The 14,275-nt window shown below is 38.8% G+C and overlaps 1 protein-coding gene across 1 annotated transcript in view; it reads left to right on the forward strand.

The window, feature by feature from the left end:
• SGMS1 (sphingomyelin synthase 1) overlaps positions 1-13,819 on the forward strand; it is a 70,674-nt gene extending 56,855 nt beyond the window's left edge. The window contains exons 5-7 of the mRNA XM_026651073.1: positions 6,608-6,761; positions 8,926-9,092; positions 12,260-13,819. Of these exons, the coding sequence (XP_026506858.1) occupies positions 6,608-6,761; positions 8,926-9,092; positions 12,260-12,439 (501 nt within the window). The 3' untranslated portion in view covers positions 12,440-13,819. The remainder of the gene's footprint in view (positions 1-6,607; positions 6,762-8,925; positions 9,093-12,259) is intronic.
• Positions 13,820-14,275: the final 456 nt, after the last annotated feature.

Raw genomic sequence — 14,275 nt, forward strand, 5'->3', positions numbered from 1 at the left:
AACTCAACATAGAAGGCAGTCAGGTTGGTCAGGCATGACTTGCCCTTGGTGAATCCATGTTGACTGTTCCTGATCATCTTCCTCTCCTCAAAGTGCTTCAAAATGGATTCCTTGAGGACCTGCTCCATGATTTTTTTCCAGGGACTGAGGTGAGACTGACCAGTGTGTTCCCTGGATTATCCTTTTTCAAAGATGGGCACAATATTTGCCTTTTTCTAATCATCCAGGACCTCCCCCGATCACCATGAGTTTTCAAAGAAAATGGCCAATGGCTCTGCAATCACATCAGCCAACTCCCTCAGCACCCTCGGGTGCATTAGATCCGCCCCTATGGACTTGTTCATGTCCAGATTTTCTAAATGGTCCTTAACCTGTTCTTTCACCACTGGTGAACATGGAAGTTGTATTTTGGGAGCCTGTTGGGCTCTATTCTCCCCAGGGACCAGGCTTCACACCTGGACTATATCTGTGATTCATGCAGAGTCACACGATTCCCCTACAGTTTCATCAAAGGAGAGTCCAGATGGCATTGTGGGATTTGTAGTCCTCCAGAGAGCCTGACATGTAGGTCCCATGAGGGAATGCACTAGTAGGGAAGGCAGTTTAATGTTTTGTTGAATTTATTTGAAACAAAGCATTTCAGATTAAGCAAAGTGAAATATTCTGATTTGTATCGAACTGACCCAAAGAAATATCTTGTTTCCATTTTTCTAATAGAAAATCAAAGGTGGGTCCTGGAAAAACAGAAATTTTCCAATAAAAAAAATTGATTTTGTGGACAATATATTTTCCATTTTAATGGTTTTCTTATGGCAAATTCCCACCAAGCTCTACTTACTTCCCCAAATTTACAACACTTAGCTATCCTAGTATAAGCACCTTTATATGGGTATCATTGGATCTGTACTGGGGGCATTATACTGTACCAGTTTGAAACCAATATAATTTAAGTGATACAAAAACTGTAGACAAGCCGTAGTGCTCGCTCACTCTTTCCACAGCATTCCTATCCCTAGCCAGCCTAGATGTTAATTATGGTAATTATTAAGCTTGAGAGAAATAATCTAATCAGCCTATTTGAAACCTCCCCCGTAGAAGTTCTCTACGGCTTCGTCCACATTTTTCTGTATTGGTGAAACTCCACTTACAGAGCAGAATTAGTTGGCAGGGCATCTTAAAAATCCAACACCCCTTAACCTAGTTTACACTAGTATTGTCACTGTTCTTTTATGGGTGGAACTGCACTGGTGTTCTTAAAGCAGACAAACCCAAAATGTTTGGTTTCCAAGAGAAAATGTTCCAACGAGTGTGCTGACCAGTGTTGGAAATTAGCACTGCTTATATGGTGACAGTGTAGTCTTTGCCAAATCCTATGTAGCTGCTTGGAGACATATGTCTTTGTAAATGGAGGAATGGGTAGGGACATGAGAAGGGGAAATCAGCAACATGTGTGATCAGTCAGTTAAACAGCGAGCCACTATAAGTACAAAAAGAAACCAGATATTATAATTCCAAACTGAGTAAATTTGCCATTTCTGAAAAGGAACATTCTTTATTTCAACAGAAACAGGTTTGCCAATGTTTTAAGTGACCTTTATAACAAGGACTAACGAGCTTTGTACTCCATTACTGCAGAGTTTTGATATGTTCTTTGATCTTTCTACAGGACTTCCTTGTAAAATATAGAACATTTTCAATCCCGAAAATCCCTTGTCATCTCCTTATCTGAGTCAGACATAATTTGAAAGAAATGATTCGGTGTTTGGGAGCATTCTAGGCTTTTATGGTTAATACAGGAAGTGTTTATAATCACCATGAAAGATACTAAATAGATCCTTAACATTTGAACTGTCTCAAAAGTATAATTCATGCCTTCAGTTGAGTTTTTAAAACAAGAATAAGCTCTAAAATAAAGGAATATTAGTCTTCAGAAGACAAATGTATTCAGTAGTTACTGATTTTAGTAGTACATGTTTTGCTCTAATTATTAAATGGTTACCATGGTTACTTTAGGCTGTGAACCTCTTTAAAATTAGATTAAGATACAGCATGAAGAATTATCTGGTTACTACACTAATCCATTAGTTCCTAACTGGTTAATATACTAAGCCGTTAGATCCTATCCTTCCAGGTAGTTTGTAGGCATGCAATACAATCTTTTCTTTCAGTGACTAATGTGCCCCTGTTATGCTTGCAACAGAGTGTAAAAAAATTCCATTACTACTATTAGTGGCCTCTTTTGAATGAATGCAAATATCTGATCAGAGTCACTCTAGCAGGTGTGAGCAGCCCAAACAGTATCTTACAAACACTCCATAAAATAGTTAATGATCTTCTGGAAGGAGCAAAAACCTTTGTTTGGAGGGGGAGTAGAATCTTCACAAATATATTTGCCATCTGGTGCATTCCGAAGGCAAAATAAAAAAAATTCTCCAGAAGTATCTTTGAGCTTAAATCATCCATTGCATAGATAGTTTAAACATCAAGAGGAAGAGAGAGAAACCCAGTCAGATATGTGGAAATCCACCTGGCCCTTCCACCTACTGTTTGAATTGAAGTAAATTAATGTGTGTGCGCGCTGTGGGCTACACTAGTTGAATTTGTTTCAAAATAAAAAGTGGAAACTAATGTTCTGAGGCCTCTTAGATTTTACAGTCAAACTGCTTGTGGTTTGCTGGCAGTGAAAGGGAAGCAAAGTCCCAGGACAAATGTGAGATATGGATACTCCAATGCATGCATGTGTTCCAGGGAGCATAGGTGGACAGAGGTCAACAGTAGGAATCATACAGAGAGGAAGGGGCTAACTGTAAAAGATGGCCACGGGTCATCCTTGTCCTTCTCATTGATAATCCCTTGTGCTTGGGGTGGAAGACAGGGTTTCCACTCCAGTGAGCTAGCAAGCCTCTGAAGAACCAGAGGTCAGAGAAGCCTGTACACTGTTTCTTGCTTCAGACTGGGGGCAGGGAGGCACTGCAATGCTGAACCTTAACTCCAAACGTATACTTCCCACATGAAAGAAGAACACGTCATACGCTTTCCCATTTATGTCTGCTATAAATATAAATTATAGTGTTGCTGAAAAAGGTTAAGCTTTTAATTATAGTGTGAGTTGGATGAATTTGGGGAGTCTCTTGTGTGTCTGTATCCTTCGGAGAGGTGTGGAGTATGTTTAATGTTGTGACTGGATGTTAAAGTATTATAAACAAGTTTTCCAGAACTTGTAAGTTCTTTTGTTTTATGCATTTGTGTGGATATGTTTTACCCTTAGCAGTTTTAGCTGGTTTTTAATAAGCTTTTGTTTGTGGAAACAGTCTGAATGTGTCTAGTTTGTGGTAATACTTCGTAATCATCTTTCTATTTAATAAAATGTTTTTGAAAACAACACTTTGCCACTCTGACTTTTTTTAAGCTTCTTTCATGTCTTTCACATCACACTTTTCCTTCATATTGTAGTTATTAATGTTTGGCTTCTACCATTGTTCAGTTCTCATTACCTGTTTGTCCCTTGCTAACACTTTTCTCCCCCTCCACCTATTTCTCCTTCCTTGCATTCTATGTATTGTCTCCTCCGTTCCTTCAGTTATTATCTTTCCATTTCTTACTCTTCTTCTCTCCAGTAATCTCACTTCTTCCCAATCACCCTCTTTCTTCTTTTTTCTAATCAGTCTCCCCAGCCTCTCCACATAGTCACCTTACGCATCCTATTCATCCCAATGCATCTGAACACTTGTGATAGAATTTTGCTCCAGCCATAGACCACTAGGTAAATTGCTTTTTCCCTGTCCCTGTCCTTGCTGCAGAGGGGGTTACTGGAAAAAATGGGTTTTTCAGTCACTCTTCAGCGGAGAATAATGAACACAGGTTTTATCTTCCTTTTTTGGGGAGATGGGAGGGTATAGATAGTTCGCAGATTGACTTTCCCCAGGAGACAGCTAAGGCACCAGCCTTCAGTTTTTTCTGCATTGGTGGGAATAGTGACCAGCAGCTAATAAGTGATGGTGTTTCCTGGTCTTCTGTGTGAGATCTGCTCTACCTTCTTGAATACTCATCAGCCTGCAGGGCCGCCCAGAGGATTCAGGGGGCCTGGGGTCTTTGGCGGCAATTCGGCGGCGGGTTCCAGGGTGGAAGGACCCCCTGCCGTGGGTCTTCAGGGCACTTCGGCGGCGGGTCCTGGGGCAGAAGGACCCCCCTGCCGCGGGTCTTCAGGGCACTTCGGCGGCGGGTCCTGGAGCGGAAGGACCCCCGCTGCCGAACTGCTGCCGAAGACCCGGAGCGAGTTTTCCGGGGGCCCCGGAGCAAGTGAAGGACCCCGCTCCAGGGGTCCTGAAAAACTCTCGTGGGGGCCCCTGCGGGGCCCGGGGCCTGGGGCAAATTGCCCCACTTGCCCCCCCTCTGGGCGGCCCTGTCAGCCTGGTAAAGGAGGCACAGAATTGTATTAAATCTGAGCCTAAATCTGGCTCCACAGCCAGAGGGAAATGGCCAGCCCACACAGTGAGTGAATGCGCGGTTGTCTAGCACTCACTGAACATACGACCAATGTCCTATGTTCCTTGCTGATGTTTGAGCCAACTTGTGGAAATGATTCAACAGAACTGGAAACGCTGTACATAATTTATGGAGGCATTTCCAACACTGGATCCACTGGGTGGTAGCCATATGAGGGGTGGGTAATAATAGGGGAATATGGTTAACCAGAACTATAAAGCTTTACAGCCCTTCTTTATGCAGAAACCATTGTATCAAATTTCAGGTGTTATCAGACCACATTGAATGTTAAGGTGATATTTACTGTTTGATCAAGCTCATTAAATTGGACAATTCGACCAATTTACTATTGGACTAATTTCTGTAGGAACAGCATTGTTACTAATTCATCTTAATTGTTTACAATTTATCATTATCAAATTAAAAGGAAAATGGGGGGTTACCAGATTTAATGAAAACACCTAAAAATTGCAGTCTGTAGCTGGAATAATTTGATTTCTGTTTAACGTACTTATTTTTGGTGGAGGTGTTGGGCTTCAGAATATTTGTTAGATGAGATTTTTCAAAGAGAAGAGACATTGGTATGTAAAGTACATTTTTGCAATCTCTGTCATTCAGTGTATAGGATTTTATGGTGCTACAGATGTTCCTGCTGCTTGATTTGCTTAGTGTGTTATCTTGTCATCCCAGAAAACTATTCCATGTTTTTATAGCTATTGTGTTTATATTCCATTGCTGTTAGGTGTTTGAATTTTTATTGTGAGTTTTGCTTTGCATTGGTCCATTATTCATTGGAAGAAGTAAGTAAGTTGCATGATAGCTCATGTAGTAACATAACCTGTTCCTTTTTTCTCTCCACAAACACATCTGTTTGCCAATAGAAACCAGCGTAGCTCCAAAAAACCCTGTATTCTAGGAACTGGATTTAGGCAAGACTATATACATTTGATTAATCTGTCAGTCTCAGTTCTGTATTTTGACTGCCTGACCTTAGCTTCTGGGTTTTGTCTCATTCTTAGAAAAAAAGCTAAGTTTGGAAGACCTTTTACTATTGCTGTACAAATAATTTGCCTGGTTGACTTAATTCCTTTGCCATTCATCTGTGAGAAAGAGTGACCACTTCACTATTTTCTGGAGATGTAACTGTAAAGGAGATAGAAAAGCTGTTTTGCTAGGAGTTGTTTTCCTGCTTTCCCAGGATTCCACAATATATTTACGGGGCTTACAAAGCATTCTAGCTATAGTTGTGTAGCTCCCATTGAGAAAATTAAACAATTACCTGAATTTAAAGCGCCAACTAGAATCATTTTTCTTTACAGTAGTGAACAATATTGAACGTTGCCAGCAAAACATCTGCAGAAGAATGTCTTAAATGGCAGCACTTATAAATATTTATGAATACCAGGGAAAATGATTTCATCTTACCTATTTTAGTGTTACCATAACTGATAGCACTCTAAAATCATGGCATATTAATTGCTAGATGTAATGGCAGTACCTATGGAGTTATTGCTTTGATCCAGAATAACACCTAAAAGATATGTCATGTTGATTATTTTAATTGAAAGTGAATGAGTTAAGGGCTGGCTATTTGTTAGTTTCCTTTTCTCCCCAAATCGTTAGCTATTTGTAGAGAAAGGGAAAGTCCCTGACAGTTTGTTTTCTTAGGGAAGTCTTCATAATTTTATATTTTCTAAGATAGGAAACCAAAATCTATTTAATTAGAGTAACACTCCATGCATTTTCATCCCAGTAGTGTTTTCTGCATGTTGTAATCACAAAACAATTCCTTTGTTTTTTCACCATTTTTATGTATTGTAGTCTTAAAGTCTCATTGTTATGCCCCAAAGATATTTGGCAGTAGTCTTTGGAACCAATTGGGTTTTTTTCTAATTAAATATCTCGTCTAAAGTTACCAAGATAAAGGGTCTGATCACATAAATTAGTAAGCATCCTCAAGTCCTATTAGGATCAATGGGAGTCAGGCTTGTTCAGCATTGTATTGGAGATGCTTGACCCCTTGTAGGATAATACCCTCTCTCATAATCTGTTTTAACCTTTCATATATTTAATGCAGTATGAAATAACCTTGGTTAAATGTGTTCTTCTCTTCTTCCACCAGCTCTTTGGAGATTGGGAGTCTCATCTGAGGAGGATAATGAAATTGCTTGCTGGAGGGGGGTTATCTATCACAGGATCCCACAACATGTGTGGTGACTATCTCTACAGCGGCCACACAGTCATGTTAACACTTACATATTTATTTATCAAAGAGTGTAAGTTCATTACAATGTTCATGGAATTTAATTTTGTATATAATTAATGATTAAAGAATGTTCACTGTCTCGATCCATTAAATAATTAGAGTGAAAAACCCAGCTTGTTCAAGTCTATTCAGTAATATAAGCCAATAATATATGCTTTATTGAATATGAAAACAGGTGAAAATGGAATAAAACACTACTGTATGATTTATACTTGGATTATTCATTCTTATTAAAGTATATTTTGAGTAAACATGATATAAAACATACTTCACACTCACTGAATATAGTGCTTTTGATCCAAGTATTTCAATAGTTTAAAAACACAAGTCTCACAATACCTCAGTTTAGTAGGTAAATATTAGCATACGTGTTTTGCAGAATGGGAAATGTGCACAAAAAAACCAAAGTGACTTTCCCAAAGATACTGGAAGTTGTGTGCATACAACTGAAGGGATGATCAGGCCCAAAAGTGTACATACGTATGTGTACACACACACACGCACACACGCAAAATGGCAGGGAAGAGGATATAGGAAAAAAATAATTACAATAGCCATGTAGTCAAGTATCAGAGGGGTAGCTGTGTTAGTCTGGATCTGTAAAAGGCGACAAACAGTCCTGTGGCACCTTATAGACTAACAGACATATTGGAGCATAAGCTTTCATGGGTGAATACCCACTTTGTCAGACACATGTAGTGGAAATTTCCAGAGGCAGGTATAAATATGCAGGCAAGAATCAGTCTAGAGATAACGAGGTTAGTTCAGTCAGGGAGGATGAGGCCCTCTTCTAGCAGTTGAGGTGTGAACACCAAGGGAGGAGAAACTGCTTTTGTAGTTGGCTAGCCATTCACAGTCTTTGTTCAATCCTGAGCTGGTGGTGCCAAATTTGCAAATGAACTGAAGCTCAGCAGTTTCTCTTTGAAGTCTGGTCCTGAAATTTTTTTGCTGCAGGATGGCTATCTTTAAATCTGCTATTGTGTGTAGGGAGGTTGAAGTGCTTTTGTATCTGTAGGTGAACACTTCAACCTCCCTGGACACACAATAGCAGATTTAAAGGTATAATTATAGCATGTATAATTACCATCTCAAAGTACTTTATAAGATTATAGATACTTCTGCTTTTATAGACTAAGATAAACTAGCCAAATAGTCATAGGTGTAATTTTTTGAGGAATCAATTAGCCTTTCCTTTTTTTAGTATCTGACTGTTGTCAGTTGGCATGCGTGTTACTCTCTCCGTATGCTATCCCAACCCTGCAAAGAGAGTTGGTTCAGCAGACCTTGATAGTACTAACCAGAAAGAAAGACCACATGCACTGTTCAGTGACGAAGTTACTCGGCCAGGTTTATTGCTCTCAAGGCACAGAACTAGTGTCTTGGCTCTGTGGTTACAAGTACGCAAACACGAGTGCCCAGTGGGAAGGAGTGGCAGTCAGTAGCCAGAGTCTGCTGTCCCCTAGGCCACATAAAGTGTTAAGGCAAAGTACCCTGACATTTGTAGACTAACAACATATGTGCCACCTTATGTGTTTCATGACATCTGCGTGTTACCTCCCCTTGTATCTTGCTCCAGGCATCTCGGCAAAACATCCCTATTTATCACTTTTGTCAAACCCTCTTATCTGGTGTCAGGATGTCCCTGAGCTAATTTTTTAGAGTGTGTCTACACACAAACCCAGTATCTGTTGCTTCTCAGGAGCCTGTTTTAGCAACACTAGCAATACTTTTGCTAAGGTCATGTATCAGACAGTAAACTTGTAGCATGTGCTGTAATACATGGCTTGACTTTGGTTCATGACATGCCTTAACTTTGATGACTGTGATTCAGGCATCAGATCTTACACTAGGCCCAGTGCTCCAGGCTCTCTCTCTCTCCCCCCCACCTATGAATACATTTAAAAAAAATATTCTGTTTACTTTTCAAATTGAGAAGTAAACATTAATTATTTTATTTTGCAGTCAGATCATTCCTGTCCTAAACCTTGGGGTAATGTAATGACAGCTATTACAATAAGTCTTATTGTGCAGTTCACGTGCACTGTTGTTGTTGTTGTCAACAGTCTCCTGTTTCTAATTATAAATTACTGGCTTCCAGAGTAATAAAATAGTGTTTTAAGTAATGTTATCAACACTTTATGTGATTAAATGGTGATTATTTTTCTTGCTTTCAGATTCACCTCGGCGACTTTGGTGGTATCATTGGATTTGTTGGGCTCTTAGCATAGTTGGGATGTTCTGTATTCTCTTGGCGCATGACCACTACACTGTGGATGTGGTGGTGGCTTACTACATCACTACAAGGCTTTTCTGGTGGTATCACACAATGGCCAATCAGCAAGTGAGTTTTCCCCCAAATATTTGTTTCTCCTTAGCTCTTCATCTCCTTCTTTAGAATGTCAATGAATGAATTATGATATGTTGTTTTGAGACACAGAAAGAAATAACTAACAGAAATGTGGGACGAAGCAGTGAGGGATGTGGAGTGTGTAGAGAAATTTGATTTTTTACAACTCTAATGCTCAAAAATCAGAAGACAGACCAAAATGATTTATTTTTGTTTTAAAATCTCATTATTTTAATGCTACTGTCATGTGTTTGAGGGTCTTGTAGAGTTAAACTGATAGCAATACTGACTGACTTATTTTTAATATAGTCTGCCAAGGCTCAGTAATGTAGAGTCCTGGTTTAAATGGAAAATCCATTGACTGACTTCAGACTTGGGCAAAAATTCAGTGTCTATTTTTACTCAAAACTATTTGCTGATCCTCATAAAATCTAAGATAGGAATGGAGTCTCTTTTGATCTGAGATAATAGGTCAGTGTAAAAGTATTATATGTGGAAAATTGAAAATCCTGATTATATATCCTTTAACACAGTCTCTCCTTATATGCCTGCTATGGCTCCAGTTCACAATAGCACTTGAGCACATGCTTATTCAGGGCCTACATGCAGTGCTGAAGTATGAATGTTCTGCGAATCATCAATGTTCCATCATTTCTAGTATATACCCAAAGCTTCTAACTAGGGGGAATTATATATATAATTGTTGGAAAAGAAAGCTGCTAGATCTTGGTTTAGGACATGCAAAGATGGCAATATATGGTCTTGATAATTAATGCCAGCAGCAAAATTGTTTTTAAGTTGATAATATAAAAAGTAATGCAAGCTTAAGGCATTACAATACTTTTTAGATTGTAATACAAACCTAGTACTGATAGGTTTACTGCTCCCAGAAAAATGAATCAATGCGTTTTGCAACTGTAAACTAGTGAAGTGAAACCTAACTTAAAGCACAGTGGTGGAAATTACACCACAAAAGTCTTGTTATGGGAAATGCTGTACTTTGTTGCACAGAAAAACATTGGTTGTCCTGTCATCCAATTTTCACAGTGATGATATATCTGCATATATTGGTTCTGGGAATCATTTAGTATGCTTGGGAATAGAGACTAAAGGTAATCCATTAAATCTTGTGTGTGACGATTCCAGCTGGCATGGCCCTGGCAGGATGGTTCTTTTGTGATGGAAGACTTATATAGTAGCGATGGTTGTGGATTATTGAGTTTACATTCAACTGAGGAATATATCATTCTCTAAATGTCCTTTTCACTTTGTCTTGGGTGTCCTTACTTGGCATCCAGCTGCAGCAACTGATACTTCATTAGCCATTTCAGGGTGATTGAATAGCAGTGCTGTACAGTTTGGGAATATGGAAGCCCAGGATTGACTTCAGAGGACTTGGGTCCTTCAGTCCTTTTCATGAAGAGTAGAAGAACACTAGATAGGAAGAGATCATCTTTATGGTGTAGACCAGGTGTGTGATATTAGTTCTGTAGTCTTGTCAGGAATCTTATCCCAAAGGCACAAGACAAGGGGTCTACATTACAGTTCATGCTGTATAACACCAGGTAAGTTGGTAATATGATTATTGGCATCCATAATCATGGATTATACCTCTATTTTCACTGTATTACTGAGAGCTGGTTCAATTACAGTACAACATCATTATTTTCTCCTGTCTGGTTTGTGGTTCAGCGTTAGCCCATATGCAATTTGGAAATTGGCACAGCTGTGCTGGCTGTATCTGCTGTAGATGAAGGAGGTCTCCCATTTCTAACCTGGATTCACTGGAATGGGTCTATCTTGCCTATGAGCCTAGAGATAGAATGAAAATGAAATATTGTTATATGGGCCACTTGCTTATATTTCCTACTTTGGCTAATATGGTGCTTGCCCAGTTTGGCACTGGAATCACTATTTCATTGAACCCCCCAAACAGCATGGTTGCTGTGCTGCCTCAATGTCTGTCCAAAAATTGACCTGGTTGAACTATAGCTAGCTTAAGTTGACCCAAGACAAGAGTCAAGAGATGTTTGAGGATTAGGGAAAGCAAAAAAAGGTTATATCAGAGTTTGTTAGCCCCTTTAGCTGTATTGGGGTATGTCTTTCTTTTGTTACTGAAGACATATCTACACTGCCCCACAGTTCAGACTAAGGAGAGATGTGATTAGCAGCGCACACCAAAGTACTGCACTGTTAACTCCCCCATGTGGATGCCATAGTCACAAATGTAAAGGTCCCGAGTTCTCACTGATGCAACATTAGTGTGACCTCAGGACCTTTAATTTTGCTCCCACAGTTTCTACCAGGGGAGCACTACTACTGACACCACCCATTAGTCCAAACTGTGGGGCAGTGTAGACATGCCCTGAAGTTGGCAACCCTAGATTGTGTTGATTCCCAGATGATTCCAGAAGCCAAGTGTTTTTTTTGCCAGTTTGTGACTTTTTTCCCCTTCAGGTATGAATCTCTCCAGAGTCATTCATGCTTCAGTAACCTCCAGACTGGGTTACTGAAAAGCTAAGGGTTAACCACACAGAAACTTTATCTACTACATTGCTTGAACACCAAATTATTTACTGGTGTTTCACACAAGAAGCATGCCTGTGCTCCATAAAACTGGCTTGCTTTATACATGGTACTGTTACAGATGTTTCTTTTAATCTGGAAAGTTCTTTATAGTTTGGATCCTCCGGCTATCTATAAAAATTCTCTCACCTAGGACAACTCCTTGACAGTTGAGACTTGCTGTTCCTGTGGAACTAACAACCCCTAGAGGACAGAGAGTTCTCATAGGGCTCCCAAATCCGTAACTTGCTTACTCACTTGGTCAATGAAGCTGCAGTTTGACTGTTAGGACCTGTTCTGTTTGTTCAGACTTTCATGGGAGGAAGGAAGGAGAGTTTTTTGGGGGCAGTGGATAGGATGCACGTGAAAAATAATTATTTTTATCCAGCTGAAGTTTTGTCAATGTAGGTTGGTTTTGGTATGTGTTCATATTGTTAATGTAAATGTGCGTAGAGATAGGAGGCAGGTAATATGTAAATTGAAACAACAAATTTGTGGAGAATCGCAGACGATGGTGGCAAACAGCGTGCATTAAAGTAATGAGAGAAATTGCTGTGCTTGTTTGTAATTATTTTTTCTTAATTATCTTTGTGCAGGTGCTAAAAGAAGCTTCCCAAACTAACCTCCTTGCACGGGTGTGGTGGTACAGGCCCTTTCAGTACTTTGAAAAGAATGTTCAAGGAATTGTACCTCGCTCTTACCATTGGCCCTTCCCCTGGCCGGTGCTGCATCTCGGTAGACAAGCTAAATACAGCAGATTGGTGAATGACACATAACAGCTGTTAAAAGTGGGGGGGAAAGGAACTGTCCAAAGTGCTCAGAACTCCATGAGAGAAGATGCCATAAAAAAGTGAACTGCTCCCTAATCCTTTATCTTTTAACCATTTCCTTGACTTAACCAATTCAGTTACCTGGAAAGCACTGTGATCTTTTTTTCTCTCCAAAGGATCTGCGTTGGACAACAATAAAGAAAATTTACCTTATCATGCACTGTATACATTTCTTGTTAATAGATTTGGGATTTACATTACCCATCACCATGTTCCTTTGTATATGATGCGACAGCATAAACGAAAACTTTTATATCATATGTTCTGGTCTTTCCAGTCACATCTGGGAATAAAACGTATTATTTTCTTGGGAAAACATACTTTTCATATCTCTTGCCCCAAAGATTGGGCTGTAAGCCATTTTCTAGCAAATGTCTATATGAAGGTTTCTAAATACCTGACTGGGGAAAAATTAAAACTCTTTCTACCTGTTACACCAATGTTACAAATAAAATGATAAGACACAGAAAAGTTTAGTAACTTTTGATTTTGTAAAATCTGCAGTGACAGTGTCAAAAAGTGCAAAAAATAATATTCTGTTGTAAAGTGATTTTCTAAGTATTTCCTAACTTTATTTTTCAAAATATGTATGAAGACTAAATTTAAAAAGATTTTTACATGTCAGAGAAAAGAGAGTTAAAATAAAAAATGCTTCTTGGAAGAGAGAGATTTGTCTATGTTTCTAGTGCCTTTCTTGTCTTGATTGTATGGTCAGTAGGCAGTCTTAGATGTTCTTATTTAAAATAAAATATTCCATGAAAACACAAGTATATGTACCGTATACATTAATAAATTTTACATTTATAACTAAATTAAACTGGAAATTTACTTAGTGTTGAAATTGCTATTAGAAGGGAAAAACCAAATCAAAGGCTCAGATCTTGTTCACACATTGTGGGCAGATCATAGTAAAATGTAAGATTTAAATTGATTTTATTATCTACTCAGTAGCTGGATTTTAACTGTCAAGACAACAGCCATGGATTCACTTTTTCAGGAGTTTTACAGATGATCACTGACTTCAAATTGAATAGTTTCTCCATCCTTTAATGAAAATGTTGTTGAAAAACAACAAAAATAATCTATTTCTTTAAAATATATTTGTGCAGAAGCTGCATGTACCTCTAAGTTTCACTCCTACCATACATACTGTATGTTTGGGGAAGTATTCTATGATATCCTTGCCAATGTGCAGAACAAAATAGATTTTTAAGAATGAAGAAGATATCCATTCTGTATTTTATGTGAAGCAGAGTTATCTTCTATAGGGTTTTTGTGTATTCACAAGGTGATATTTGTATTGTAAAACAATAATGGTGAAGGAAAATAAAGAGACTTTTAAAAAATGTATTTTCTTTTATCTTTTCAATATGTCTTAAATTTAATGGTAGGTTTCCACTCCAGAGGCTTGTCTTTACTTTTCTGTGTTTTATTGAATGGACTCAGAATTGGACTTTATGGAAACAGCATTCATTTTTAGCCAGTGTTCACATTTTACAAGTCAGTGCATTAATGCTATGGAATAGTAGTAATATTTAAAGGTCTGATAGTAGGTCTGACAGACCTCCATGTGTTGTACAAGGATCAACCCTGATCCACAATGAGGAATTGCTTCAAGCTCCTAGGTGACATGACTGCTTGTACACACAGGACCCCTCATGACGGGCTGCACATCGGGGGATTCAGGCATGGCTCAAGTCAATCTACCACGTTGAGGTTCACCAGCTGGACAAGTTAGTATGCATCTCAGACAGGATATTGTCATCTCTGAATTGGTGCATG

This window comes from Terrapene carolina, unplaced genomic scaffold, assembly GCF_002925995.2.
Source record: "Terrapene carolina triunguis isolate 2854851 unplaced genomic scaffold, T_m_triunguis-2.0 Scaffold95, whole genome shotgun sequence".
In the NCBI taxonomy this organism is placed as follows: domain Eukaryota; kingdom Metazoa; phylum Chordata; order Testudines; family Emydidae; genus Terrapene; species Terrapene triunguis.